At 31.0% G+C, this 26,717-nt stretch overlaps 1 protein-coding gene across 4 annotated transcripts; it reads right to left on the minus strand.

Annotated features, from left to right (window-relative positions):
• Positions 1-292: 292 nt before the first annotated feature.
• Positions 293-26,717, minus strand: LOC129949455 (uncharacterized). Of its 4 annotated transcripts, XM_056060924.1 has the most exons (9): positions 20,346-20,626; positions 9,352-9,828; positions 8,991-9,284; positions 4,265-4,586; positions 3,807-4,201; positions 3,595-3,716; positions 3,409-3,524; positions 1,622-1,739; positions 293-1,557 (listed from the first exon to the last, which is right to left on the minus strand). In XM_056060924.1, the coding sequence occupies exons 3-9, from the start codon at positions 9,274-9,276 to the stop codon at positions 1,081-1,083; spliced, it is 1,836 nt and encodes a 611-aa protein (XP_055916899.1). In that variant the 5' UTR covers positions 9,277-9,284; positions 9,352-9,828; positions 20,346-20,626; the 3' UTR covers positions 293-1,080. The 4 variants fall into 4 exon arrangements, with proteins under 4 accessions (XP_055916899.1, XP_055916898.1, XP_055916901.1 ...); XM_056060923.1 differs by lacking the exon at positions 20,346-20,626 and adding an exon at positions 26,560-26,717 and having other exon boundaries at positions 8,991-9,828; XM_056060926.1 differs by lacking the exon at positions 20,346-20,626 and adding an exon at positions 26,560-26,714 and having other exon boundaries at positions 8,991-9,738.

Genomic DNA, 26,717 nt, shown 5'->3' on the forward strand with positions numbered 1-26,717 from the left:
ATCAAACATTAGAGAGACTACACATTTTAAAAACGAAATTTTTATTTTAAAAGTAACGACGACTTAAATCGTTGATTTGTTTTTATTCATGGTTTATGCAAAATTTTTTATAAATACATAACATATTTAGAATAATTATATCTAATTGAAAATTTAATTTTAAATAAATTGTTAATAATAATTAATTATGTTCATTAAAAAATATATTTATATATAGATTTATGTATATATAGATTCACTCTTTCTTGTTTTTCTTTTTTTTAAATTTTATTTTAAATCAAATAACTTAAAATAAAGAAAATATTATGTATTTGTATATTAAAGGTAGGTACATACTATATTTAAAACTAAATTGTAAAATTGAAAAACAAATAAAATAAAATAAAACAAGTTCCAAGCCATATAATGTAGAATAATAAATGTTTTTTTTTTAAATAAAAACACTGTTCTAAATCGATGAAGATATTTCCAGCTAAATTAAATTATTCAAACGGTATAATATGTGCTTTTAATTGTTCAGATATGTTAATCAAATTTATAGTTTATTTTGTATTTTTATCAAAAAATAAAAAAGAAAAACAACATTAAAAGCGCAAATATTTAATTTTTAGCACCCCTCGTTTGAGGTTGTTTTTTTCTACGGATTTTTTTTTGTATTTTATTAAACTACAAAATATTTATTTATGTATTGTTTTGTTGTTTCTGTTTTAATTGCCTCTAGATCAGCTAATCTTAATTTTAAATTTTAAATGTTTTTTCTTTTCTCTTGATTTTGTATAAATTAAACATTCTAAATTAAAAAATATCCTTAATCACATATATTTTGTCATATAGGGAGAGCAATGTGGTGAGTACAATGAAAGTGAAAGGGGAGTAGGGTTGGGGTCGAGGTCGGAGTCAAGGTCGGGAAGTTGCTTGATGCTCATAGAGTTTATTTATTCCGGAAACAGTAAGACAGGAAGAGAGATTTGCGGATTGGAAGGGAATGAAAATAATTCTCAACGCTGACTTTTGCCAACTTAAAGTCCTTTTATTTAATGTGTGTGATCATATTTATAAAATAATAACTTCGACGTTGACTTATTTTGGAGGCTCAAAGTTGAAACGGACGGGCAGGGCCTTTGGTGTAATGACTTCATCTTCATCTTCGTCGTGCATTGAGAAATCACCCGTTCCACTTTGTTCGGTAAAGAATTCGTTTGGCACTATTTCGACATCGGTAGGGGGAGCCACCGACGATGTTCGTGTATTAACTCCATGGCCGGAAGCTTCGAAATTGTTATTACTGCCAGCTTGGGGTTTCACTGATACGTATTCTCGCAGAATGTCCGAGTACAAGACATCACTTAAGTAAAACATTGTTCCCAAGTTGTAGACAAATACTTCACTTTCGGTGATTTTAGCATTATTCACGGTGACATTACTACCTGGCCGCCGAGTAATTTTCACAGATCCACCACCGATAGCCTCAAAGACTTCACCATCTTTCAAATCACGATCGTACAGTCTTCCACGTATAAAATGGTTCAGAAGCATTTTGATTCCTCTGGGAGAAGCCTTTAGAAAAATGCATTAAAAATAAGAGTTTGATTGAAAAAAAAATAAACTTTTCAAAACATACTAAAACGTCATCGGGAAGAAGATCAAATCCAAGTCTTTCAAAGGCCTCATCATCTGGCACGAAGAACGTGTAATTAGCCCCAGATACATGCGGTGCAATTTCAGCATTGTTGAGATATCTTAAAAATATTGAAGAAATTTGAGATATAAAAGAAGTTTAAGTTAATTTTTTTAAACATGTGGAATGTGCTGCCCCCTAGGCAACTTAAAGTTGTTCACCTAATTACTTGAAATTTCATTTTTAAATAAATTTGATAAATGCAAGGAATAAAATACAAATGTCCTTCTTTAGATTTGCAAAGGCAAAGTACCGCTAAGCGAACAAATCTATTATTTTAAAGCTGTCAAAACTTTTGTTCCTAGATGATGTTGACATTTCACTATTTTGACGGGTCAAATTATTTTATCTTGCTCATGCTTTTTAATTGGAAGTGAAGTAAAATATTTGATAATTCGAAATGAGTAGAAGCGAGATTATTACCATTTTCGATTGGCCCGTCTTTCTAAACCACAACAAAATTCGGATTCTTGTTTTAGATAAAAGAAAATATGAATTCAAAATTGGCCAATAGAAATGTCAATTTATTTATTATCAACAGAATTAAACTGTCACTAATATGAAGGTTCGCAAACTTCCAAATCGATACGAGCTGTTTTAAACGTCAAAATGGGTTGCTTCAAAAAAGTCAAATGTGAACTCGGTACTGATGTGGATATCAAATCATTGACATTTTGCAACATGAAAGACTCCGTTTCCGCATTTATTGCAGAGATCACTACAGTGTTTTGTTTAGAAGTTCTTAAATCTGATTTCTAAGTCAATCAATTTGACATCTGTCATAATTTTAATTTACTTTTAACTTTTGTTTTTATCTGGTGGGAAAAATTACAAATTTTTCACTTCAACAAACGTGATTTTACACATTTCAAAAAGTCAATTTCAAACAAAAACACATTTAAATTATAAGAAACCAATTGACACTAATGTTAGAATAATTAAATTTGCAATTTTGTTCTTGTTTGGTAGTAACGAATTGCAGCGTGGTTGCTACGAACTGTCAAACTCTATTCGCGTTCCACAACCATCCACACTGCAACGAATAAATTATTCGCGCCTAACATAACCTCTAAATTATACCACTCTTGTTTTTTTTTTGTGAAAGATCATGGCTAAGGAAAATTATGGAGAAAAGGGTAATTCAATTCGAAATAAAGAAGTAAAGTCTATTGGAAAGAAATGTTAAAATATGCGAACATCCACAGTTCACAGTTCGTAGTTCGTAGCTCATGTGCTTAAAATCTCAATAAGATTTTCTTAGGTGCATGTAATAATTTGTATCCAATAATTTGGAATATTATGACAGAAGCCATATGAAACCATCTCTTTTGTTTCTGTTTACTATTCATGTCTTTATCGCTTTAATAAAATAAATTAAGCAGTGTGAAAGTCCGTTAAGAAGCAGGGCCTAGCGACTAGCGGGTACTTTTATCAGGGATGGAGTTCACCTACAGTTTTAAGCCGAATCCGAACTGAACTTTTCATGACAGGGATTAAACCCAAGTCCTCTGGCATGACAGTCCTTTTTTTAATTCTTGATTGAGGTAAAATCTGTTTTTTGAGAGACATTCGAATTTCGAAAAATTAACAAGACTTAGCTTTACTGTTTCATACGATTGAACATGTCCTGAGTTGAGCAATAGAGCAAGACCCAAAAACTGATTTAGAATAATTTTAAAGCCACCAATAGTTCCTTTTTATATAACTTGTCAATTTAAGCAAAAACTCACCTTGTTATCTGAGTAAACCTGGGATCCCTTTCAAGCGCCAAGAACGAATGTGAAAGGAACTGTGCACCAAACCATGGGAAGGCGAGAAGTGGTGGAGTTTCCTTATCCTTATGCATCTGTAAAAGAATTTTTTTGTTTTCATTTAAACTCATATTTTTCAAACAACAATGGTATATGATTGATTACCTGGTGCAGTTTCGACACAACTGCCTCCGATACAAAAAGCACTTCCGATATAATGAAAACTTGATTGCCATTCGAAAGAGTGTAGTCAGCCATTATCGAAACATTATTAATGGATGGTGAAGCTGTAACGACCAAGGACTTATGTTAGGAAAAAAAAATTACCACAAACAAAATTCCTTCCTGTATAATATTAAATAGCAAGCAATACTAACGGTAACCACGAAAGACGACATTCTCGCCGCCCATTGTTCGCATTGTCATGCGATCAACATTCCTTACATCAGACATACGGATGGGCTTCTGAGTGGGTAAGAAATGATTCCGCAGCACACTCTCAGTGAACTCCTGTACACTAAAGGGATAGAATCCCCAGTCAATGGGGTGCCATCTTTGAAAGGCATTATCTGCCGGAATAAGTATCGTATATGGACCTTCGTCCATTATCTGCGTAAGATTGCTTTTGCTAAGGAAATGCTGGAAAACTTTCGTTCCTGTTTTCATACTTATCAGGAAGGACATAAGAGGACTCGATTTCGATTCTTTTGGAACTGGTTCGTTTTTGGTTGTTGCATTGCGACTTTCTAGTCGTTGTGGCTCGTTATAACGACTATAATAGAGAGTATGAAATAGATATGGAGAAAAGTCATTTAGGAAAAGGGAGAATCCTTACGTATTCGTTTCTTGGATATTTCTCTTGGAGTATGGTGACTTCCTGTCACCCAAGTATCCGTCGATTAAGATTGCAATTAAATTATCGCTCAGTCGTTGCTTGTGTACTATTTGGAAGCCATTTAGGAGCCATTGATTGCTGTGGGATTTCTCTAGCTTCCGGAATGTGATTTTGTGTCCATTTCCGTTGCCATAGTGGTCCTCGTCAGTGAATGTGTCAAATGCCTTCCCCGGTACAATATGTTCCAACATAAACTCCTTCAGCCTTGGTTTGTCGATAGTTCGAACATCGATTTTTGGAATAATCAATGTGAATGGAATCTCTGAAAAAAGAATCACATAAGTCATTGATTAATATTGAAAAATATGTGAATCACAGATAAACTATGCGCCTTTTTTCTTACGCACACCCATTTGACAGATTATCTGCGTTTATTAAGCAGAGCAGGTATAAAGCTTTAGCACAATAAATTCCAATGTGGAATTTACACTGATGACTGTCTGCGAAACTAGTTAAAATTCTTGAGCTCAAACCAATTAGTATGCCATGGCGTAATGTGCCGGAAAATACTGTTTAAAAATATTATAAAAGACCGGCTTTTGCTATGCGGTAGCCGGTAAGCGTGTTTACTATAACTATGCACAAGTATATGATGTGTGCCATCGCTAAGTGATTTTGAATTTTCTTTTTGATGTGAATGTTATGTAATAAAAAGAGGGTAAGTCGTACGCAATGTAAGCATAGCAGAATCAAACGTCATTATTAATGTACTCATTTGCACGTATTCGCTTTAGTAAGTCTGTACGGGTACAATATAGCAAACAATTTATAAATATGTTTTAGCTTTACTTTAAAAAGATACCAGTCAGATTTTTTTTCCAAAATCTTTGCATTTTTTAATTTATTGAAACAACAGAAAGACATTAGGTTTTGCAAAATGCAAATATTGAAAATTTTATGAATTACCACGCGGAAATCTATTTTACTCTCATTGAGAGAAACGGTCGGCTTCAACTTTTAGAGTTGAGAGTTGGGAAGAAAAACACCAGCGCCACTAGTCCACCTGTTAAAGTAAAATTCCATGTTCCATGAGTATTACAAAGATTTAAGTAACGTTTTTTTTTTGGGTATCTGGTATGTATTTTGACAGCTGTCACTTTATTTATGCTCAGTTTGGTTTGCCATTTCAAAATAAAAAGACTAACTTCTTGACAACGTCTTCAAATCGTGAACATTTATTACTAACAAAATAATAGTTCGGTTCGCGCGACGCATCAATTTATAGAGGAAAACTTTTTGATAAGCGCATAATCTCGCGTCTTGGGTCTGTGGTAACTTGTTTTAGTAGATAAACCCGAGGCGATTGACGCTTTGGAGGAAAGTATTGCTGACATACGGCCCTTTACTGGCTTCATAAGGGAAAAAGTGATCACAAATAAGGACTTTCGTCTGGAATTATTTCGTGCGAGTCGCGGCCGCCACTTGTTTATAATAAAGCCATACTATTAAGTATTTCTTCTTGAAAACAACACGTCTGAAAACCACAGTCTGCGCAAAATATAGTAAACACAAAAAAGTTATACTTTCGATTTGGTTGTATTGGCGAGAAATTATTAACCGACTAAATATAATTATTCATGCTGAATTTGCATTTATAAATAATGACAAAAAGCAAGAGGAAAAAAGTTTAGACATTCAGACATTCAGACCAATTCTGCTATTCAATGGGGGAATTTTACTTACATTTTCACTAAATATTATTCTGCTATTCATTCGAAATGAATCTGTGTATGTAGGTAACGTCGGTAATACTGCGCGGTATTCTTCTATTCACGTGAAGGCATTCATTTTATACAATTCAGATTCGCATATAAAACGCAGCGGATTTTTCATTTGTTGTTTAGTTTATTAATTAATTGTAAGCAAAATGTAAGTGAAAACTAATGTATTGCTAAATTTAGAATAGTTGCTTTATAAATAAAAGAATATTAACCTTTTTTGGGGAAGGAAGACACTTTTTAACATTTCTGCAAAGCTTCCTGGTTTGAGGATTCTCTTATTTCTCTGTCAAAAAAAGTCAAAAATTGCCCATTTCCATAAATTATACACACTATTCTGTTTCGGTGGATTGATTAAACTTAATTTTTGTATGAATCAAAACAATTTATCTAACACTCACAAGATTTATACATGAACAGCTGTTTATTCGAATGTCAAATTGGTTTGGAATAAAGTAGTTCACCCGATGGACAGCAGAATGCAAAGGCAGTGCGAAAGAGAATCGAATGGGTGAATCGAGTATACGATCCACGCGAACAACAGAATAGGGCTGAATTACTAGTCTTGGGAAACACCCTTTAAAAAATAAACTTGGTCAAAAATGCGTTTTGTTGTTAAAGTTATCTGTCATTAAAAAAATGTGTTTTTTTCGCAATTATTTAGCTTTCGGAATTGTTTGTATACATTTTTTAGTTTTGAGCGAAGTTGCGGCTTAATGCAACCAAATTCGTTGTAAGAGCGTTTTTGAAAGAGTTTTCAATTATGGGTTTTATTTAATTCTATTTATCAAAACTTCAAAAGTGACAATTGCTTTTGAAGTTTTGATCTTGTGACTTTTGGTAATACAAAATTGTACCATTTGAAAACTGTAAAAATAAAATTATACACTGTTTAAAAAACTGATTGTATTATTTTTTAAGATTACATCACATTTAAACACTGAAATCTTACTATTTAAAGCCTTCAGACTTTGTTTGTTGGCTACGGGAGATATAATGCCGATCTATAAATGTAAGACCATTAAGATGGAATTCCTGAAGTTATTGATGACATAGAGCTGAAACCAGTGTGGTTTTTAGCTGAAATCGTTTTCAAATTTAAATGGCATACTATTCTCTTGCCAAAGTATTAAACATTCATTGTTTCATACTCTAAAAAAGTACTTCTTTTTTAAGCATCGGAATAAAACCGCTTAATGGAAGACCTGTAAGTTTTGCATTTCAGATATGTTATTACAGCCAGCAAAGAAAGCCCCTGAACTACAAAATACCGTTAAATTTTATCAGCTATAATATTCCATTTCTTTAGGTAAAAATGTTTAAATCTAAATATAATAAAAAAAGCTGGAATTTTGACACAAGTATTATTTCATGAACCTCTAAAACAGTTTTCCTAACCCAAAATACGATTTTATTAGATTTTTGACTAAATGAGCTTAACTCCCAACTATGGTACCATTTTTCTCCAAAACCTATCAACTTGCAGAAAAAAGTGTTTTTGTTAAGAAATGTTTTAAATGTTGTGAACAAAAAAGATTTCTGTGTAGATTTAAAACAGCTACAAAGTGTCTATAAAATGTTCCCCACCACCCCCCAACTATTATTTTCTCTTTTATTGAGTGTTAGGGATTTAAAAAAAACTCTCCACCAAAATTCATCTATGCCAGAATATTTCGATGTAAGATAATTTTTGCATCTTACTTCCCTGACTATACCCTAAATTGGACATTTTTCTTTTTAGAAATCAGAAACTAAAAATTAGGGAAGTTTCAAGTTTTATATTATGTAAATGACAATAAAAATAATTTATACCAAACTATTAGTGCATTTATTTATCTAATTTATTAATACAATAAACTAATGTTTAATTTTTGACATGACTAAATTTTGCGTAGAATTGTAGACATTTACTTCAAAAGAATGATTTTTTAGTATATAAAGTACACATAATTTTGTCTTAAAATGTTTAGTTTGACAAATCTAGGAATTGATGGTTAAATGAGAAAAATTTTACCACCAGGGAATCTCCTGGATTTTGATACGAGTATTACTGCTCATATTTTGACAATACTGATTTCTAATAAAATGTGTCATTCTTCTGTTTTTTTTTTTATAAACATCCACCTAGCCTTGATTTAAGGGCAAAAAGGCTTCCTTTAAAAAAAAATCCTAGCAAAAATTTACTAGACGATAATTAATTTATTCACTTTCTGTTGAAAAAAAGTCTGAAATTTAAGAGCTTTCGAAATCCTTGTAAAGAGAGTTATACTTTTAATATATCATCCTGACATTTTTCTATAATGTTTACCTTACACAAAGTGAGGTTTAGGAAAATGATATGGTTTTAGGGAAACAGAGTTAAGTAAAGCATTCCACATTCTTGATGTGCGGTTAAAAAAAGAATTTCTGTACTTGATAGTACAACCGAAATTGAGCTCAAGGGTAAATTGTTCGAATGTAACTGGCTAATCTTACAGAATATTGTTTTTAATATCTTATTAACTGTTTGAAAATAATGCAGTCCATAAAATGAAATAAAGTCGACAAATTATACATTTTTTAAGAAAACAAGCAAGGAACAAGGAACTTGAAATCTTAGAACAAAACAAGTTTCTTATTTTTTTTACGAATACAAAACCTTCCCTTAAGAATCTTCATAGATATCGCGATGGCAAGTACAAATTATAACACCATCTGATACATAAATAAAACATCGTAAATAAAATAATAATCAAGTCACGTGTTAAGAGCATTTTATTAAATTGTATCGGCCTTGTCGTCCAATGAAATTAAGCTCCATTCTAAATTCTCTAACCAAATAATATCACACTATAGCAGAAACAAACAGTTAATCCCCACCAATTTTGCCACATAACAAGAAGTTATCGTACATAATAACAATAATGATTTAATACTAATAGATGATACAAAAATAAAAAAAAACTCACCCTTTTTCGCTTTGTATCCGTAAATATCCAGAACGGGCAAGCCGTCCTCCATGAACCGCCTACTATGCTCCCACTTATCATCGCGGGCATTCTCCTTATCCTTGAGCACACCGCTCACCTCTGGGATGATCTTACTCTCGATTAACTTTTGATTTTTGAAATTATGTTCGTTTTGATGCAGGGGCTTTGAATCACTCACAGTCTCACTTCCGGCAACCATAACCGCCATTAAGAAGGCCACAATGGCCATCACTAAAAATCTACTACGTTCGGTAGATTTTATCATTTTCAATTCTAAAATATACGAAAGGTTTTTATTTTTAATGTTCACAAATATTTTCTTTTTTTTTTCAATTTCTACCGTTTTGATTTTTGATTAATTGCTAATCACTTGACAGTTGTTGTTGTTGAAGAATTAAGTCTCAATAAATTAGTTTATTAATTAATTCTATTACATTTCTCGGTTTAGTTCGGAAAATACGGTTTACGATTTACGGTTTATGGTGTTTAGGATTTTTATTTGCGAATTTTCATTTTTGATTTTTGAAAAAAGTAGTAACCGAATTTCATCCGTTTACATTTTTCCACTTGCACTTGTTGATGATGGAGACGGTTTTATCCAAACGACACTTGCTGGGCATCTGAATAGAAATGAACTACTCTTGGGTAGGGTAGACGGTAGAGTGCTAACCGCACAATTCACAATTCGTTGTCGATTAGGGCCGGGGGCTGGGTTGGGGTGCGCTTCCTGACGGAGGAGGAGGTAATTTAACTGATTGTTGTTCGGTTGTTGTGCTTTGTAGTAGAAGTTTCGCAATGCGCACAACGCTCGCTGACGCTATCCGTTGCCGGATTAAGAGTGAATAGTGAAATGAAAATCAACGAAAAAAAAAATACAAAATTGAGAAAGATGAAGAGGAGAACAAAATAAATATGTATAAATAAATAAAAAGAATGAAATTGATTGCGGAGAAGTTAAGTCAATCATTAGGGGAGGGTCACTGCATGGGATTTGGCTTTGATTGAAGGCAAGCGATAGGGGTTGTGTGTAGGGTGTGTGGTGGGTGGTGTTTTTTGTTGGTAGTTCGGACATCGGATAATGTGCGCATTTTGATTTGTATGGTGGTGTATGGGAGAGGGTGAATATGTCATGTGGTGAACTGTGTTATGGCGTTGGAAAGGTTCAAATATATTCTTCTAATTTATAGTTTTATAAATTCGTGTTGATACTAAAAATATCGTAAATTTTAAATTCCACTTAAGTTCATATTAAAGTTGAAAACATTAACCATGCAACAGCTAGGAAATATAATTTTTGACTTTCGAAAAATTTTAAAAATGTTTTCCTGATGGGGAAATATTCAAGTATAAGGGAAAGAGTAAACGATTTTTAAAAGTGAACAGATAGGTAAAATAGGAGGCATAGCAGACAGGTGTAAAAGTATTAATTAAAAGAAATCAGCTAATTTGGATTTGTTTCCGCATTAGCGGTAGCAATTACGAATACTTTTTTAAAAATGAACATTTTTAGCAGATTCATTTTTTTTGCGATTATGTTTTTTTCTTTTCAGGTAAGTTCAACATTCTAAAATTGGAAACTTGTATTCCATTTGCCTGTCACGATGACACCTATACAAAGTGATAGTAAGACACTTCATTGTTTGAAATAACATGACAGTAACTTCGTGTTAAACGGACTGTGAAACAACTCAACAGTTACAATTTAATGTATTCTACGGCACGAGTACGATAACTTTGGCGCCGAGATATAATAACGGTTTTTGGTAGAGGGGCTTAATACAAGCATTTTTTACTATGGGAGGGGGGGGTCTATCTCCCCCCGTTTAGGCGGTAGGGGCAATTTAAAAAAACATGTACTTTAAATGGAAAAAAAATAATTAAAAAATAACGGTAATACTTACAATTAAGTATTATACCTTTTTTTAAAGCCAACACTTGTGTCTAGTAGCTTGTTTTTAAATCAAGTCAAAACTATGCATAATTTGCGAAAAACACTGTTTTAAACTCAAAATTTGGTAAAAAAAAAAGTTAAAAATATGGTTTAGAGTGTAATATTTCAAAACTTTTAGATTATCTACAATTTTTTTTTTTAGAATACATTGCCCTTATTTATTTTTGATCGAAAACTGAAAACTAGATGATTTTATGTCTTTTAGTTTTTGAGAAAATTTAGAGTGCAAAAAAGTGAGATTTTGAAGAGTTTGTAAAATAAAAAATAAAAAGAGTCTAGGATGCGACCCTCACTGATAACTTCCCATCCCGTCTGTCTTGCTTAAAAGATTAAGGTTTTCATGTTTTATTAAAAACATTTGAAAAACTACCAACAATATTTTCCATATGACAAAAGAGTTTGATTTCAAAATCTATTTTGGTTAACGAGATTTTTATTCGAAAACCAATTTTTACCAATTTAAATAGCATTTACGTACTATTTTTTGTAGACTTTAATTTTTTTACGCCAAAACAGGCTGTTGGATTTTTATCAAAATTTATTAAATAAAAAATAATTATTTTTTGTGAGAAGTTTGAAGAAATCAAAGGCCCTGTTTTAGTATTGTTTATTTTGTAGGTTTTTTTTTGTAAAAATATGTTAATTCAATTCTTCTTACAAATATTGACAACAATATTTCTTATAATATATAATTAGTTTGTAGCTATAATCTCGAATGTTGATAAAATATTTCAGTTGAAAATTAATTTTTACCAACTTTTAGTAATTTTTGTTTAGGTTTTTATTTTTTGTAAAAAAATTGTCCATTGTTTTTTTCTCAAAATTTTACTGAATGTTGACAAATATCTTAAATTTTTAAAAAGATATTTAAGTCGAAATCATCATTTATTATTAATGTTTTTTATTTTTTCATAAAAAAATCTGTCAATTCGATTTTTTCTTTCAAAATTTTACCAGATGCCAAAAACGTTATTCTTCATTGCACAAAATTAGCTTGTAGATAAAATCATTTCTTGTTCGAGGTGTTAATTATTTTTTCCAAAAATGTATGTACTTGTTTGATATCACGTCATAATATATAATATTACAATGTAATTTTACTCGCTAGCGTTATTAATTCGAGAGATTTTTTAGTTTAACCAAAATTTTTATGTTTTTTTTCTTAATTTTAATGGTAAAAACTCCACTCACCCAATTTTTTTGAGAGTATTTTCTGCATCTTTCTGCATTATTATGAGTATAACCAGATTGGTTTGAAGTCGATACCTCTACTGGTTCTTGAGCAATATAATATGTACAAACGCATGACAGACATATCTCTTTGATATTAAAAATGGTCTTCAGCATTGGCGGTTAACTCGCCAATCTTATTCAGCATTTAATACAGTGATCTGATAGCAAGTCTGACTCAGGCAATAGCGTATGCCGACGACCTAATTGCGAACAGATCGGCCCCAAAAATTGACGTTATCAAGACACCTTTGCAGGGTGACTTTGCCAAGATTTAGAAATATGTCGTTGAAAATCAACTTTCAGAAATGCCAAGCTATTCCGTTCAGGACTCCGGTGTATGGAGCCTCAAGGGATACGAGAAAGAACTCTACAAATCTAGTGATCTTTGGACCAAATCGACAGCCACTGGCTAATAAAAGTGTAGTAAAGTACCTGGTTGGATCAGTACTTGTATTTCGACAGACATATGAGTGCTATTCTGGCCAGAGCTAGGGGAGCCTTTGCCTTGACAAAACGGTTGTTTTTAGCAGCCGTCTTGACAGCAGACTGAAAGTGATTTGCTACATGGCCTTATCCGGCCGATGATTGCCTATGGGTGCCCAGTATGGTTCAACGTTGCCCCATCTCTAATGGAAAAGATTCTTGTGTTTGAGAGACAATGTCTGTGACGTTGCCTTGGACTACCCAAAAAAACAAAATCAGAGTACAAACATTACTATTACAACCAGGTTCTATACAGCAGATCCAACATAAACAGAATAGATAATTTCTTAATTTTTGGAGCTTACTACCCCAACAATGAGTATATACTACGAAATGTACCACGTCAACTGTAACACTTTTTTTTCTTCGGTTCAGTAGGACTGTTTCCGATAGGGACCGACGAGATAGGGTGAGGCAATTGAACCAGTTTTGGTGAGAATGTCATTTAAAGTTGTCTAGGGCGTTTGGTCTTGCGCAAGTTGAAGTGTTAAAAATTCAACTGACACATTATCTAAAGGTTAACAATTATAGACTATACATTTTAATCGCCTGGTAGTGATTTGAAATTGGTACCGAATGGTTAATTGATTGAAATTTAAAGATGTTCAAAACATCAAACAAACAAACAAATTATCCATACACTCTAAAATGTATGTTTCTTATGGCATTTTTCCTGACTTGACCAATTTGCACACTTTCGGTGGCATGTTCTTAATAACTTCAAAAATTACATATTTTTAATGTTTTGTCCACATTTGGAGCATTGACATTCGCCTTATCCTTTACGTGGACCAAAGAACAGTCCTTAAAGTGATAACTTCTTTGAGAAATTAAAATGTCAGGAAATTACAATGTATATCTAGTGGATTTTTAAATGCAACAATTCTGCTTATCAGCATAAAATCCAAGATGAAAAAGATCTTCATCTTTGAAGATGATTTTTCTACGAAAATCCCGATAGTTTTATTGGTGCATTTTAAGGACCCAATTAATGAAGATCGACATTGCTCATCGTGATCGATAGGCATAATATCCTTTTTAAACAGAATTTTAAAAGCGTTTGCGGAATGTTCAATTTCATAGAAATTGGACAACTTAAATTTTCGTCAATACTTCTAACTACCTAGAAAATGCTTCAAGTCAATCTAAAGGTCTAAAGGTTAGCAACAACATCTTGCATATAATAAAATAAGTTTGATTTCAATATCTGTGATTTTTGCCGAAATATTTAGTCAAAAAGCAATTTTTATCAATTTTAGGAGCATTTTTGAAAGTTTTTATTTTTGTTAACCTATTATTAGAACATTATTTTACGTTAACAACAAAATTTTGCATACAATGAAATGATTTCCAAATGTTCAAATAGAACAGCAATTTTTATCAACAATTATAAATACTGTGTAATTTTTGTAAATTTTTTATTTATGGACCAAAATATTCATTTATTTTTTAATTATTTAATTAAAACAACTACTACTTTATTAAGTCCTTTCTACATTGTTCGTTGCTATTATGTGAAAAACAAAATTTATTTGAAGTCGATATCCTGGTTCTTTTTGTAAGTACTATATCAAAAGTGTTGACTGAGGCGTATACGCACTTTTTATTCTATGAATTTTTAAATCTTTCAAAAACTGTCACATTTTCTTTAATTTCTGACCATCCAGCTTATTTTCAAATTATCATAACCGAAACTCCTAACCATAATAAAAATTAAATATATCTTATATTAAAAAAACTAAGAGATTTTTAAAAGTTTGATACTTTTTTGGATTCTAAAAATTTGTGAAAATAAGTTTTGTTCCATTTGTTCTTACATATACATATACATATGTATAAGTGAAAACAAAAACAAAATGGGGCCTAAAGCTATATTTATACTTTTTTTTTGGTATTGAATTCTTGAACATTCCTACAGGAAATTCAATTAACTCGGTTATAAATTTGAAGACACCAGGGGGCCGTTTGCTTTGCCAAACAACAAAAAAAAAACGACAGACGATTATATAGCTTAGAGCTGGTAGCTTATACTTTACAATCCATGGCTTTATTGTCATAATCAATGAATAACGAGGTTGCTCCTTCCTCCCGCTTTCTTCCGCAGAATCTTTGTCATCATCATCAGAGCATTCGTTGTCGTCGTCGTCGTCGACGTTTCTTATGTCCGTCCATCAACAAAGATACAATATACCAAAAGATAAACATTTCTTTATCTTTTTCTATCTATGTACATATGATTTTACTTAGATATACATAATCATTTGTGTGTGTTTGGATTAAATTTAAAGCATCATAACGAGATGAATAAAAACAAAAAACCTAACTAAAAGTGAAGTAACCAATCTGATAAAATTGGTCTCTAGAGCAGAATAAAATTTAAAAAAAGCAGCCCATATCCATATAAGTACTATTGGTACACTACACACGGTATGTTGTTGATGTTGATAATAGTGGGTCGATGAATTCACGCAGAGACATTAATTTCCGCATGCTAAGCTATCAACAACATTATCTTTGATAAACTCGTACACACGACCAAAATAACAAAAAAACATACAAAAAGTTGCAATTTGTTTTGCAGAACCAGAATCATCATACTCGTTAGTTTGTTGTTTGTTTTCAAACGAAAGTATCTTTAAGATACATGCGTGTTTAATGGAACAGCTAGCGTTAAGCGTGCTTGTGCAACACGTAGATACTATATATGGGGACATATTATGCAATATCACAAGGCACACACACAAAAAACACACAAACCAACCTAAAGCCAAAAGATAGATTTTCCATTTGGAGCCGGTTTTCCGGGCACAGATTTTCAACTTTGGAATTTTCTTGTGTCACATCGATTGCATCACAAAGTGACCATAACTTTTCGTTTGCCTTTTGTAATTCCTTTTGATGACAAACGGTTTGTCGTTGAAATAAAACGCAAACTGATGAGAATCAGTTTTTAGTGCATATACCATAAAGTTAATAGGGTTAAGTTGTTCGTTCGGAATACTAATTAATTGATTAGAATTTTTTACTGCGAAACAAAAATGAGTATGGTCAGATATTTTAATAATGCTTTACGCAGCGGTATATCTGATTGTTGTTTTACTCAGAGCTATAGAGTGACCATGACATATGATATAATGATGATGAGACATAAGTTTTATATGGAATTCAGTAAATTAAATAAAAAAGTACAGAGGCTAAATGCCAACCATGTGGCATTTAAGTATTTGTTGCATAATTGCAAATAACTAATTTAGAATAAATGAAATGACAATGTAGCGTAATAGAAGATTTTTAACATTTAAGCTTAGTTCAAAATGGGTTTTTAACTTAACTAGAATGTAATTTAGTTAGCTTGCCAATTTAAAATGGTATTTTAAGTTCGAAGGAGACTCATTTACCAAGTTAATTTTGTATAGATTAGGAACATTTATCATTTTATATTTGCCCTAGAATTAATTAATTAATAACCTTGCTTCAGCTGTTTTCTCAAAATATAATAATTATTTGTGTAGTACTCTGCACTTCATTTCCCCTGACAGTCATAAATTTTTTGGTCTATTCCTTACTGAGGGTAATTTTAAAAAAGTTTTAAGTGTAGTTAATGAAGATAACCACCAAAACTTAACATAGTCTAAATTTTGTATATCTACAGTTTATATCACACTTAATTCCCTTCATGTTGGTCACTCTGTTTTTTATTCGAAACAAAATTTGTATGTGGAAATAAAATTCTTAGTTCTTTAAAATGTTCATTGCAGGTGGTTATTTGACTATAAGAGATTACATTGTCTTGTCATTTACTGACACTTAGATTTCATTCCTGTCACTGTCGCATGAAGTCATCATCGCGTGTGTCACCGATGAGCTTACGAGTGTACGAAATGACAAGAAGGAAATAACTATTTCGTTTTGAAAATAACGTGCGTGATTGTTATTTTGAAGTAATTTTAAGCAACATTCAAAAACGTATGATATACATATGTGCAAAAATTAAAGATTAAGATTTGAGTCAAGTATTATTAATATATTTGTTAGGCAGGCAGGAAGAAAGTAGATAGTTTTTCTATTTTTTAAAGTCATAAGTTTTTATTTTTTTTATTATTAACTTCTCATATCAAATTATTGAATTCGGTGCGATTTGTCGAATCGAAAATTTCGACATTTCTCGACGTTTCAAGGTCCGTAAATTATAAATAAAATATTTTTAGAGAGATGTCTTGGTGTGCGTACGTTCGTTTGTTCTCCATATCTCAAAAACTGGAGAAGATATTTTCTTCAATTAAAATTTTTCTTACAGATAATAAAATCAAGATTTGCTTTAAGCGCTTTCAAATAAATCCGTTTAGAGGTTTATTTTTACTATATCAATTTAAAAAAAGGTGCAAAGATACCTCCCGAACCAATAAGGCTAGTGATTAAAATTTTTAAAAAGGAGAATGAGATGCGACCTACACTGATAACTTTCCATCCGATCTGTCCATTTGTCTACCTTAAAAGCTTGTAGGTTTTCGTGTTTTGCTAAAAAAGTTGTCATTTGAATTGTTCTAAAACAAATTAGAGCTACTAACAATATTTTACATAATGATGAAAAAGTTTGATTTCAAAACCTGTTTTTGTTAACGAGATTTTTAGACGAAAAACAATTTTAACCAGTTTTACTAGTATTTCTTTAAAGTTTTTATTTCTTATACAAACAAATAAAAATTGGATGAATGAAATTAATTTGAAGTCAATATCTTCTATTGCTCACGAGATATCGAGAACCTAACATTAATTTTTACCAAATGTTCGTACTATTTCTTGTAGATTTTATTTTACTGTTCGATTTCTATAGGAAAAATTACTGAAGGTCGAAAACAATATTTTCTGTGAGACAAAATTAGTTTGTAGCCAATATTTTTAATTTTTGAAAAGATATTTGAGCCGAAAGTATATTTGTACCAAATTTTAGTAATGTTTTTTAGGCTTTTATTATTATTAAAAAGTTTCCTTTCGATTTTTCTCAAAATTTTAGCAAATCAAAAAAACTGAAAAAAAGCTGTCACCACGAATATTTTAAGAACAACATTGATTTTATCTACAAAATAATTACGTGCAACGATAAATAAAGTTTTTGACATTTGGTAAAATTATGAATAAAAATAAAGGTATTGACTTCAAAATTATTTCATTGTATGCTAAATTTTAATTTATGCAAAATATTCTTGCTAAATTTTAGTATTTTTTTTAGAAAAACTCAATTGATAACTTCTATTTAGAACACTAACCATATCTAAAGAACCAGGTAATATAAGCCTTTAAATCGACTTCGATGTACAGACATTGGCATAAACATGTGCATAGATGACTTTCGAATATAAATGACAAAAAAAACTTAACATTTTTTCAAATATGTCACGAACTATCTTCAAAAATTTAAATCGTACCAAAAACATTTCTTGAATATCTCGCAAGAAAGAAGTTTAAGTGTCTGTTTTTGATTGCTTATGTTTCGAAGTTTTTTTTAATGAAAATTTTGCTCATTACAAAAAATATTATTTAAAAAATTCTTAAGGTCATCAAAGAGAAGTTGTCAATATGGGTCGTAGTTCAATCTCTAGATTGATTTGCTTGATTCTAAAAAATCAAAAAAAAAGTGTTCAAAATTTTATAAAAATTATATAGTGGCAATCTTAATTTAGAGTCAATGATCAAATCATTCATTACAGAAAAACGGTTTGATAGATCTTTTTGAGAGTTTGAATGTGTACATCAATATTTAAGACTAATTTATCGATTAAACGTAAAACAAAAATACATTCTGTATTAAATATGAGAAAATATTTCAAAGTTCTACGAAAATACGAAAAACATTTTGTAAAACCTCACAATCAAAAAAAAAAAAAAAAAACCTTAAAAAGGTTATTTTAAATTTAAAAGAACAATTCTTTAATCAAAAACATTTTAGGACGACTTATTAAGTTAATTATTAGCTGCCAAACGGAGTGATTCGTTACCAGGCTTAAAAAGGTGTAGTTGAATATGCAATTTCGAAAAGGGCACATCTCTGAAAATTTAAAATGTTTAGGAATTGAAAAAAAACTGGTTATTTTTCAAACTAGTGCATACATTTTATTTTTTTTATGTTCAGGCGATGACGTTTTTAGAATTAATACCACAGATGTGCTGGTTTCGATCTTAATGGGTGTGGACAAGCATTTACGTTACATTGGTATAAAAAAACGTATTTGACAAAATATCCGACTTTTGCCCTTTTCGAAATTGCATATTGAAAAAGAAGTCTTAAACCTTCCAAATCAATACAACAAATCACATCTAATGATGGCATGTTTGAGAAAGACTTCGATACATAGTAAGCCAAAAAATGCATGGCGGCGCTTTGAGCGTTAGTTGTACTTAGGGTTAATATTGAACTAGTAATTTGTCGAAACTATTTTCTATACTAAAACAAATTTCTTAAAGAACATTTTAAAATTTGGTTTTCAAGCAGTAAAGCTATTTAAAAAAAAGTCAAAAATCAAATGGGGTGGCGCAACAGTCCGTTGTGAACCAGGGCCTAGTGACTTACAACTCTCAACCATTCCTGTGTGCGAGTACTGTTGTCAGGAATGGAAGGGACCTACAATTTAAGGCCGAATCCGAACGGCTAGTTTGAGAAAGCACTTTTTCATGACATGAATTACTCTTGAAGGATTTGTCAATTCCTCGCAAGAGGCAGTACCCGCGAAAATTATTTTTTTAAATTAAGGTGGCACAGGCAGGGATTGAACCCAAGACCTCTTGCATGACAGTCCAACGCACTAACCATCATGCTGCGGGTACTATTTAAAAAAAAAAAAAAAAAAAAAAAAAAAAAGTAGCAATCTAAAAAAATGCTTTTCGACACGTGTTGTCAAAGTGTACCAAAATGTACACAATACCATAATTTTGCTGCATTTGTGTTTTTAAAAACAATAATACACCTGTCAGATAAATATTTAGAGTAAAATTCAATTGGTGGTGCTTAATTCAAGATTGTCTATGATAAAACCGTTCAAAAAACAATTTATTGATAGAAAGTTGGCGAAAGTCCAGGAACATCATATTTTTTTAATCATACAAATTTTTGAAAATTGTTCAATAATGAAAAGAAGATTTTTTACTTCACTCCTCTGGTTTTACCAAAACTAAATTGTCAGCTGTCATAAAGTTTTCTATTTCATAACGTCGCCAACAATCTATTTCACTTTATAAACCTCATAAGTATGTGTTCTCACTATAGATTTTTTTAAAAGAATTGTACGGTCAGTTTTTGAAAAGTATTTGACGTCGATTTTTGAAACATGTAGGCTAAAGTTGTTTTATTAGCACCTTTTTTCTTACTGTTAAATCAAATTTTGTTTTTTAATACAAGATCTTTAAAACCAGTATTTGCAAAATAGCAAATTAAAAAGTAACATTTGAAAAGCACACAAAATGTCTTATTTATTCATACGGATCCCACTTCCTGTTTAAAAAGGTATAGTTAATCTAAGCAACAAAAAAAATTAAGTCCTTAGGTGCACAACTTATAAATATTCTCAATTAAAATTCTGCTTTAGAACATCAAAAATATCACTACTTTCATTTGATCTACTTTATATAAAATACATGAATTATTAATTGTACTAAGTATTCCAAACACGTACAAATGCGGTTTTTCCAAAGTGATCACACACAGTCAGAATATAGGTAGAATAATTCCTATCTGTCTGCAAAGTTGTTTTGATTAATTTATTTATTGATTGATTAATTAATTAACAAGTCCATTTGATTCGCAATCAAGTGAAGCACGGATCACGTACATAGGTAAGTTTATGCAAACCGAACGAACAAACGAGTAGTGTAGTAGCATCTAAAAATGCGTAGAGGATAGGTCTTGCGCGTCAATCCGCGTTTAACTATAACTTAATTCCACGAATTCCCGATTTGAACTGAGAGAGGCTCGATCTGAGTTCACTTAAATTTTTCATCATTCATAGCGCGCATATGTACTTCTTGTATAATTTGTTTTTATTTTTTAATTTTATTTTATTCACTTAATATATGAAACTAAGCTTGATGGAATATTGTCCAGTATTAAGTTTTTTGATTTTATTTATTTTTTCTGAGTGTCAAGTATTGGTTTTGTAAAAAAACAAAGTTTTTTCTATGATACAAAAAGTTCAAAACTAGCTTTAACAGCTCCAATTTCAAGGCATAGTTTAATTAAACAAATTTGACATTACGTTAAGGACTCCTTATTTGGAAATGATGTTTGTACATTTATTGCACCAATCTAAAAATGTATGAGGTTTTTTAAACTTTTCCTTCAATCTCACAAAGATTCTTGGGATTTCTGCTGAAAGATTTTTCTTTACTTAATTTAAATCACTTGAAAAAAGAAAAATATTAAATAAACGAAAGTGTTGCTCAATCACGGAGAGCATTGAAGAATTTAATAAAAGCTGTTTAAAGATTCTGAGACAATTTTACAACCCGATATAATTTTCCTAGCCAATTTGCATTAAGTCCATCCTAATTTTATCCTAAATTCACTTCAAAACAATTCTTGGAATACATTATAAGCGATTTTATTACATGAGAAACAAACAAAATTTAAAGTGTTTTCGATAGAAGGACTTATTACATAAGTCTGAAGCCAGAATTCATGACTTTGTTGTGCTTTAAATTTAGTTAGATGTATTCTGACGTGAATGTGAGTGAAAAGCAGACTTATAGGTTCGAAAAAAAGTATCGTGTTTTTTTAAATTTTTTTGGTCGGACAACGACGACGACGCGAAGAATGAAGATTGAAAGAATATTTTGTTCAGATTTAAATGAGATTTGATTGAATTCACTTTGCACACTTAAGTAAGTTTGTATGCATTTAAACATTTAATGCCTGTTGAAGTTAGTTATAGATCTGGGGGATACAAAGTAAAGAATGTGTTATGGGTGGTAGTACTTTGTAGTACTGTACATTGTTACCTTACCTTAAATCTGATATAATACAAATTTGGCTAAAAATTGATTTCAATACTTTTATTGTTCAAAAACATTTATTAATTAAGCAAGATTTTCAAGAGATTTATTATTGAAAACATTTGTAAATACATATTTTAGTAAAATATATAAAAAAAAATCGAACTTGAGATCATAGTTGCACGCACTTCAATGTAACAATTAAGTTTTTGAAAAAACAGATCTTTTTAATGCCAATCCTTTTGATAGGAGAAAAGGGACTCTCATAGCAGAATTTTCACCATTCGTCAAGTAAGTTATTGACAACCCTATAAAAGCTGACAAAACTGACAGGTTAAGTCAAAAGAAGAACCTAACAGAAGAAAACTATGTTAAACAATATTTTAAAATAAAAAAACGTATGATATACATTTAAAAAAAACTCTTATTAATTGCTAAAATATCGAAACAAAATTCCGATACGAACTTTAACAGTTATGAGTGGCCATATTGTTGAAGATACAACTTTTTGATTAGTTGGAATGGCTACAGCGTTCAGGAACAGATAGCATGTTAATTGTTTTATTAAACCTGGAGCCCTACTAAGTAACTCGATTCTACAATGAAATTGCTAGAATTCTAAAAATTGGTAATTTGTATCTATTTGAATACTTTCGAACCAACGAGAATCGAATAGTTCTAGTAGTGCCAACTATATTCTATGAGCTTTCGAATAAACGATGAACTACTTTACTCGAAAGTAGAATTCAAAATGAAGCAAAATCGAAAAGAATCACTCTACATCAAATTTGTTTGCGATCGAAGATACTTACTCATAGAAGGGCGAATCAGTTAAATATGAGTTCCATCTACCACCCCAGTTAAACCGGGAATTCGTGATTTTTGCCAAAAACAGCTCTTGGACTTTCGTTTCTCTTCCTCATTCATTTAAAAATTCATCATCAGCGGGCACATGAATCTTTCAATTGAAATCAAAACTTAAGCAAGGATTTTTGACATGGTTTGTTGTGCAAGTCCAGCGTTCTTGTCACCACCGATTTAGTTTTGGTAACGTCAATTTCAATGCTGTTGATAATGAAAATGATAAAAATAAGTAAGAACAAGTCCGTCTTTACAAAAACGATAGTTCTTAAAAAAATCATTAAGAATGCGTCCAAATATTCTACCATATACATATACATATATATGTACAAACCTTTCCTCACTCAGCTCCATTATTCTTTTGCCTTCAATTTGCTCGTACCGTTCTTCATTTCCTTACAAATTAAATCAAATTCCAACGATGTCCATTTTTGTAATATTATTCTTGTCCAAAAATTTTATATTTTTTTTTGTTTTTTTTTTTTTTTTTTCTTTTTTTTAAACTGTCAAATAACTCTATAGATACCTACTCCTTCGAAAGTAAAATTTTTTGAAAACAAGTTGGCATAACAGGCATCCGATTTTACTTTTATACGTAGTACGATTTAAAAGTAGAATCGGAAATAAGTTAAATTGAGTTACATAGTAGGGGCAGTGATGTTTTACTTTAGCAAGTTTCTGTACCTTATGCTTACGTAAATCCCCCCTTACGACATACCCAAGTGCAAAATCTCCAAAAACAAAATCCCCACACTTTTAAAAATCCACAAAATCATTATCCCCAAGTAAAAATCTTCAAAAATAAAATCCCAAGGATCTAAATTCCATGACGATAATATACAAACGAAATCTCCAAATCAATTTTTTTTACAAACTCCGTCAATGCATGTTTGTTTTCATCATTTGAGTGTACTTTTCGGGACTTAGCAAAAGTTCAGAAGATTACGACTTTTCCAAACTTTACTTCTGGTTCAAAACCAATTTTCTAAATGCGTCAAACAAACGTCTTAAAAATTATTTTCCTCGCACATAAAATTTAGTTGAAACTTAGCATCGCTGCCTCAAGAGTATTTTAGGGATAAAATTTCAGGATTATATGCACTAATAAGAGATCAATCAAAGAAAAGGGGTCAAGTTTCCCAAATCATTTTCCCAATCTATTTTCCCAAAATCAATAGCTTTAAACAAGATATAGACAAACTTGTTTTTTTTTGATATTTCTTTGCACTAAGCTCAAATACAAAAAGAACTTTGCATATACCCAAATTCGCACCTATACTATCAATTGAAAACATTTTTATTGGAAAAACTTGGCATTGAGATAAGTAATGATTGGGAACCATTGCCTTGGGAATGAAACAAATTTGAACATTACATTTTTGGAAAAATTGACATTGGGATAGACGGAATTTTGTCCTATAATCAGATATGATGGATGTTGTTACCACAATTCAGAAAATAAGCAGCGGTCAAAAACGTCAACTTAATTGGAAAAATGGAGCGTGAAAATAAGAAGTTAAACTTAAAAACAAGGCGGTCAGAAGCTGAAAACATTAAATTAAATTATTTGTTTCATTTGTTTATTTAATACCATGAATTCAAAATGTATTTCTTATTTTAAAAAACATAAAAAATAAAATATATTTTTCGGGATTTTGGTTTCGGATATTTTAGATTTGAGGATTATGTTTTGGGGATTTTGTTCTGGAGATTTTTGTTTTGGGGCTAGGGTACCTAACCCATTTTACAGTGGATTTTATTGTAATACCGATAGGACTTTCGCAGTCTAAATAATACATTTAAGTCCACTGGTTCAGTGAATAATCAACTAATAACCAATAGCCGTGAATTAAAAAAGTGCAAGGTGTGCAATGTGGGCAAAAAAATACTCTGAATTTGTTTATAAGTCCAAAAATTTACTAAATTTATTTCGTCTTTCTCTGCAAAAACACATATTGCTAAGTTCTCTTATCGTATAGTATACATTTCCTTCTTCGTTTCGTTTTTAGTTTTCACGGAGCGGTCTCTGAAAAATCACATACTGCTAGGTCAGAATAAGGTGGTCGAAATTTAACTTTTACTAAAGACCAAATGGTCACTCAAAATCGGTTTAACTCATACTTCCAATATTCCAAAATCAGTAAGATTTTGAAATGTCAATCGTCAATTTCAAAGCACCGACTTTTTGAATTTGTTGATGTGTAGTTGATGGTCGTGCCTCATCTTTGATTTGTATATTCAGAAACTCTTCTTTTCGATAAAGCCCTTCTAAAACATTTTCAACGTTTAAGCGGCAGACATTTCTCTACAGTAATAAACAAATTCACTTTTTAACAAAATTACTAGTATTTGAAACACAAATAAATATTTTGACGTATGTACATATAATTTGACACAGGAGAATCCGAGGAAGTCGATTACACATTTTCTTTAAAAGAACTTGTACTTTCTCAGATTATTCGTTTATTCAGATTTGGGTCTGCGCCACTGCATGAGGAATTCAAGGTAAATGATCATAAACAACGATGACGTTTATCCGCTGAATAAGTTTTAAGGTTTCCAACTATAAGTGAACCTTATTTTCTTTGAAAAAGTCATCCTTTAAAATTTTGAGTGGAACGTCAAAAAATAAAACTGTAGAATGTGGGAATATACGTGAAACCAAAAAAGACAACTTGGTTGGTAAGGCCATTATATTATACTGGGAGATATAAAGGTCGATGATCATCCACTTCTTTTGGAAGACATATAACGTATGTATGTAATATCCAAAGCCAAGTCACATTAGAAACGTGCTATTTGAGGACATACAAATCTCACGTCTCAGGTAAAAATAAGTACAGTTTTCCGTACTAATGTAAATGAAATATGTAGGTCTGATAGATGGTTAGTGCGTAGATCATGCTAGATATCTTGGGTTTGATGACTTTCTGTATCACTTTAAGGATTTTGCACGGATACTGCTTCTTGTGATAAAAAATCCTCCGAAAGTAATTCTTGTCATGAAAAGTGCTTTCTTAAATTAGCCGTTCGTATTGTAGGTCCCCTCCATTCATGACATGACTCGAACACAGAAATAGTTGAGAGATATGATTCCTTATTTATTTATATACGCAAAATATTTGTTTTAGGGAAGTGCATTCAGAGTAAAAATATCCATGCGTTACTTAGAAAAACTAGTACACTCGGGCGTATACGCATTTTTTTTGAAAATTGATTTATTAATTGATTTGATCTGAAGTTCTCAACAAAATAAGCGAAGAGCATTAATTAATTGTTGCTTGTTCTTGAAAAATTGGAAAAATGTTAGAAAATATTAAAAATTTCACGGAAATGCACCAGAGATAAATGACAAAACTCAAGTATTACTGCTAATAAGTAGTAACACATTTTTTTGCATTAAAAACCGAAACAAATTATTCATTAGCTTAGTTGTACCCCATGTCAATATTGACTTCCAAACCTCCGTAAATAAAAACAAATAGTTTTGAAAATAATAACAAAGTACGTAGGTTTTGAAAAAAGTACTTAATTTGTATTTAAAAGTAAATATCGTCACCTATACCTAGAGCTCCTTATGCACCTAAAAAAAAACAACAAAAAAATAATCTAAGGGAAGAACATCGCCCCTACAACAACGGAATTCATTGCTCATCGGCATTAGATTGCGAAAGCAAACAAAGTTGTAGATAGGTATTATGTCGGCTTTTCATTTTTGTGTGATAATGTCACCCAATTTAATTGAATTAATTATTCAATCAAAAAAGATACTATTTGTGTGCATCTTGTTCAAAACGATCCAAACTCAACAAAGTCAAATGAAATGCTCATCAAAATTGAAATTAATTATTCAATCAGTTTATGTTTTGTCTTCTTTATTTTTCACATATTATTCATAAAGGTAGATTTTTGCATAGGGTATAAAGGATAAAATGTATTTTTTTGTACCGCAAATTTGTGTGTATGTCAAAGGTTAGAATGAAATTTTCACATAAAAAACAAGGCATAGAAAATGGGTGCACATCTAAAAATATTTACCGTTCTTTACTGAAAAATTTACGACCAAAAATACACAGTCTACATTAATATTTGCAGTCACAACACAAATGGAATAAAATTAAATTTTCCATGGTATAGATTTAGCTTTCGGGAAAAAATAATAAATACGACAATCGAGACAACTTGTTTTACCGGAA

This window comes from Eupeodes corollae, chromosome 3 (genome assembly GCF_945859685.1).
Source record: "Eupeodes corollae chromosome 3, idEupCoro1.1, whole genome shotgun sequence".
In the NCBI taxonomy this organism is placed as follows: Eukaryota; Metazoa; Arthropoda; class Insecta; order Diptera; family Syrphidae; genus Eupeodes; species Eupeodes corollae.

Excerpts from the sequence above, each read along its gene's own strand:
- LOC129949455 (XM_056060923.1), bottom strand. The coding sequence starts at position 9,276 with ATGATAAAATCTACCGAACGTAGTAGATTTTTAGTGATGGCCATTGTG. Across the intron at positions 4,587-8,990 it reads CGGATACAAAGCGAAAAAGG|AGATTCCATTCACATTGATT; the intron begins GTGAGTTTTTTT and ends TTCTTTTTTCAG. Across the intron at positions 1,558-1,621 it reads TTCTTCCCGATGACGTTTTA|GCTTCTCCCAGAGGAATCAA; the intron begins GTATGTTTTGAA and ends ATTTTTCTAAAG.